The 4747-nt window shown below is 42.8% G+C and overlaps 1 protein-coding gene across 1 annotated transcript; it reads right to left on the reverse strand.

Annotated features, from left to right (window-relative positions):
* Positions 1 to 1834: 1834 nt before the first annotated feature.
* On the reverse strand, positions 1835 to 4379 carry LOC147434423 (elongation factor 1-alpha). Its single transcript, XM_086490893.1, has 4 exons — positions 4224 to 4379; positions 3240 to 3565; positions 3020 to 3157; positions 1835 to 2925 (listed from the first exon to the last, which is right to left on the reverse strand). Exons 2-4 carry the CDS (start codon positions 3561 to 3563, stop codon positions 2044 to 2046), a joined length of 1344 nt encoding a protein of 447 aa, XP_086347019.1. The 5' UTR covers positions 3564 to 3565; positions 4224 to 4379; the 3' UTR covers positions 1835 to 2043.
* Between the last annotated feature and the right edge of the window lie 368 nt (positions 4380 to 4747).

The raw sequence follows: 4747 nt of genomic DNA on the forward strand, positions 1-4747 counted from the left end.
TTTGACCAGTAGACAAAGCTCTTGGCATGACAGATGTATATATTACGACATGCACGGGGATTTGGTTGCCACAACAAAGTGAGGTGGAACCATGGAATGACTATATCGGTGTAGTTTCAAGTGCCTTTCTCCAATACCTTATACCTTCAGCAAAGCTGCTCATTACCTACGCATTGAGAACCCAATACCCTGTTGCATGTGAAGGTGGAGAGAGGGAGTGTAAATGATAAGCATTTCCTCTACATCCACACACTACTGACAGCAGATACTGCAGGCCAAATATGACATTGATTGGAAGCAGCATAAGAGAGTAATTGGCATGTTTAGCAAAAGTTGGCCTCTTTGAGAATTGAGATGTTGGGTGGGGGGTATGCGATCATATTAACACGTTCAAGCAGACACTTATTGATGTCCTTTAACTGTGAGGCCGCCAGTTGAAGGCTGACATTAGCCACAAAGCAGTTTATGGTAGCATTTAGCCTTCAGGGCTACTAATGCGGCTTGAGTTCTCTCTCTCTCTCTCTCAGGAGTGTGAACCACCCCCACAAGTACATACCGTAGAGGCTGGGTGCCCCAGAGAATAAATTTTGAAGAGAACGCAAACAGGGACATCGTCACTCAAGAATCGAGGGGCAGGGGCAAGGCAAGGAGATGGAATCGCCACCAGTTGTTCTGACCATGGGGTTCAGTGGCCAGCAAGTGAACAACCAGAATATTGGGACCATATCATACTCTGCTGCGGATGGCACATCTACAGTAGTGAATGAGGAATTCAACACTGGCTTGTTAACCACACCACTGATAACACCATTACACAAGCCTCATCAAACAAAGAACATCATCAAACTAAGAACCTCATCAAGCCAAGGCCTGCACACATCCACCAAGTAAACCCCTCGCCTTTCCTCAACAAGCAAAGGACGGAGACAAAAGCATACTGAATAGATATGGACTGAGAGCATTACACTCATCTAAGCATGCCAATACCAGCCATTGTGCTGAAACCTTCAAATATTTTCTACAGGCAAAATATGTCAACCCACATGTGACACCTTAGGAGCTCAAACAGGCTCTTTTCAGGACTGCCAGTCACCCATGTGCACACAGGCCTAAGTTGGTGAGATACATTGACATGAACCAAAGCACAAGGGCCTGCACAAAAGATTTTTCTTCACATTGAAGCAATCACAGGTTGCACAATTAAAAAAACTGGGTTCAACAAGATGCAGATTGCCCACAAGGGTGAAAGAGCAAGAAAGCAGTGCATCCTGTCCTTCACTGCTTACCTCCAAAATGTTCTCCTTACCTACAGCAAATCCTCTGACTGCAACGTATAATACCTTATATTTAATTCAACTGACAGATCTGCAACCTCAAAATACTTCGATGATAATGGAGTTGATTTTAAAACATGGTTTAAAAACTGGATTAGTAATAGTCTAATAATAAGTTAATCAAATCATGAGAAACACTAGAATTAATGATACAAATATGGCAAAGACAGGACAGATGATGCTCAGCAACTAACATTAAATAATGGCATAACAGCTTCTCACTAGCACTATTAACTCCTTGAAGTAACTCCTTGACAGAGTATTGTAACCTGTAGAAGAGCCCGGTTGGAAGAGTCAGCCTAACTATGATAGCAAATATGAAACACTGATAACTGTTGCTTCGGGTGCTTCAGGCCAGGACTGACATTTGATCCTAGGAAGATTCTTTAAAGAGGCATTATTAGGTGTTACCACTTCATAAACAAGGAGGCTTCACTTGACTGACCAGCCACCAATGTAAGCACAAGAGTTCATACACCCCACACATCAAAACATCAAGGTAAAACAAGAAAAAAGCCTCATTGATAATCCAAAATACAAACCCGTACATATAGAAATCCATAAGACCAACCTACAAATCCTGCCACCGCCTGTCTAAAACCCAAGTTTGAAGAAACCTAGACAATAGCATACAAACAATCTGGACATGTACTGAACTAATCAAAAACCTACACTCCACCTCCATTAGGGTTGCAAAGCACAGTGCGATTCATTTCTTCTTGGCAGCAGACTTAGTAACCTTTGCACCTGAGGGATCCTTCTTCTCAACAGCCTTGATAACTCCAACAGCAACAGTTTGCCTCATATCGCGAACAGCAAAGCGTCCAAGAGGAGGGTACTCAGAAAAGGTCTCCACAGTCATTGGCTTAGTAGGAATCATCTTCACAAAACCAGCATCACCATTTTTCAAAAACTTGGGCTCCTTCTCAAGCTCCTTTCCTGAGCGCCTATCAATCTTGGTGAGTATCTCAGCAAACTTCACAGCAATGTGAGATGTATGGCAATCAAGTACAGGGGCATAGCCATTGCCAATCTGTCCGGGGTGGTTCATAATTATAACCTGAGAGGTAAAATTGGCAGCTTCTCTGGCAGGGTCATTCTTGGAGTCGGAAGCCACATAGCCACGTTTGAGATCCTTGACTGCAACATTCTTGACATTGAAACCAACATTATCACCAGGTAGAGCCTCAAGAAGGGCTTCATGATGCATTTCTACAGACTTCACTTCAGTAGTGAGGCCAGTTGGAGCGAAGGTAACAACCATTCCAGGCTTGATGACACCAGTCTCAACCCGACCAACAGGTACAGTTCCAATACCACCAATCTTGTAAACATCTTGAAGGGGAAGTCGAAGAGGCTTGTCAGAGGGCCTCTTAGGTTCCGAGATCATATCAAGAGCATCCAGCAGAGTGGGGCCCTTGTACCAATCCAAGTTGCTAGAGCGCTCAATCATATTGTCACCTTCAAACCCAGAGATGGGCACAAATGGGATTTTGTCAGGGTTATATCCCACTTTCTTCAGATATGCAGATACCTCCTTCATGATTTCATCATACCGGGCCTTGGAATACTTAGGTGTGGTGGCATCCATCTGCAAACCACAATCCTGTTAAAATCTGCCAAAAAAACAAAAGCAGCGCAATGCTAGTGGTAGATCTGCACTAATTAGGCTGCAAATCAATTACCTTATTACAACAGCAAATCATCTGCTTCACACCGAGTGTGAAAGCTAGTAAAGCATGCTCACGAGTTTGCCCATCTTTTGAGATACCAGCCTCAAAACCTCCCGTGGTGGAATCAATGATCAAAACAGCACAGTCTGCCTGCTCATTGATAAAAAATTTAGTGTAAGACCCATATCTGCAAAGGTTAAAAAAATATCTTTGCAAAGGGTAACATAATTACCTGTGAGGTTCCTGTGATCATATTCTTGATAAAATCACGATGACCAGGAGCATCAATGACGGTGCAATAATACTTTGTTGTCTCAAACTTCCAGAGGGCAATATCAATGGTGATACCACGCTCACGTTCTGCCTTGAGCTTGTCCAGCACCCATGCATACTTGAATGACCTCTTGTTCATCTCAGCTGCTTCTTTCTCAAATCTTTCAATCACACGCTTGTCGATACCACCAAGCTTATAGATGAGGTGACCAGTGGTTGTCGACTTCCCAGAGTCAACATGTCCAATGACGACAATGTTGATGTGAGTCTTCTCCTTACCCATAGCTGCATTTGAGAAAGAGTAACATGGAAACAAGGTCAATTTATTATTGGTTAACACTGCACTAAGTTTGGCCGTCACAGCAGAAACTGCCAAAAAAACTACAAGCATGCCACAGAAAAAGATGCTACGAACAATCTCCGAAAAACAAAGTTTAACAACAGGAACAAATAAAGATATAGAAAGAAGCAAGTCAGAATCTGAAAGATGGATCTAAACCTAAGATTCCAAAAAAGATGGATCTAAACCGTAAATTTCCACGCTCAAAGAAGCATACAAGGGAGTAAGCCGGACTAGCACACTGTTAAAAGAAACAAATATCAGATCGAGAACCATTTAAATTGAAGATCTGCAAAGTGGCAAAAAGCTACAGGAGATATCGTGTTATCTAGAAGCTAGATTGATCTAGACCCTGGACTTTCATATAGTTTATGATTGATGAGGACAAAGGGAAGGCTAGCTAAGTCCAAGCTAGTACTGATTGATACAAGCGACCACGAAATAGATCCTCGAGCTTCAGAGGATTCGGCAAAAACAAGGTTCGAGCACCTGGGCGATGGGGCAAGACAGCACGCAAGCAGGCGCCAGGTCTTGATGTCATATGTGAGTGCAGGTGTAAGTGCGCCAGCGTATGTGACAAAGAAGGAGAGCTGGATGACATACCTGCTGCTTCTGCTGCGAGGGTACGGGAAGCTTTCTGCCAACAATAGGCAAATGCTGCGATCTGAGAGAGAGGAAGGGCGAAGGTTTCTTTTCCTAATTTATAGTTACCCTAAACCCTGATGATCACGCCGTCCGATGAAGCCATCCAACGGTCTAAAATTGATCATTTGTCATCCTCGATTTCTTGCCGTCGATTATGTCGTGACCTCCACTCATCCACATCCCCACGTTCCGATATTTTATGGAAAAATTACCAAAATACCGTGGTACTTCCCAAAATTTCAAAAATACCCCCATAATTTGTCATAAATTCCCAAAATGCCCTTCAAATTTTCCAAAATTCCCAAAACACCTCTGGTTGTGAGAGTAAAATTTCTCCAAAAACAAAAATTTTGTAGCTTTTCATAAGAAAAGCCATTCTCTACCATACAGGATGCTAAAACTAAAATTTGAGTTGGTTATGTAGGCTTTGGAGGCGAATTCCTTCATTACTTTTAGACATAAGTGCCTTCTTTTTGCGAGGT

Source organism: Adiantum capillus-veneris, chromosome 19 (genome assembly GCF_014529385.1).
Source record: "Adiantum capillus-veneris isolate H3 chromosome 19, ASM1452938v2, whole genome shotgun sequence".
NCBI lineage: Eukaryota > Viridiplantae > Streptophyta > Polypodiopsida > Polypodiales > Pteridaceae > Adiantum > Adiantum capillus-veneris.

Coding starts and splice junctions, on each gene's coding strand:
- LOC147434423 (XM_086490893.1), bottom strand. CDS start 3,563: ATGGGTAAGGAGAAGACTCACATCAACATTGTCGTCATTGGACATGTT. Junction 3,158..3,239: donor TGATCACAGGAACCTCACAG/GTAATTATGTTA, acceptor ATCAATGAGCAG/GCAGACTGTGCTGTTTTGAT. Junction 2,926..3,019: donor TGATTTGCTGTTGTAATAAG/GTAATTGATTTG, acceptor TGTGGTTTGCAG/ATGGATGCCACCACACCTAA.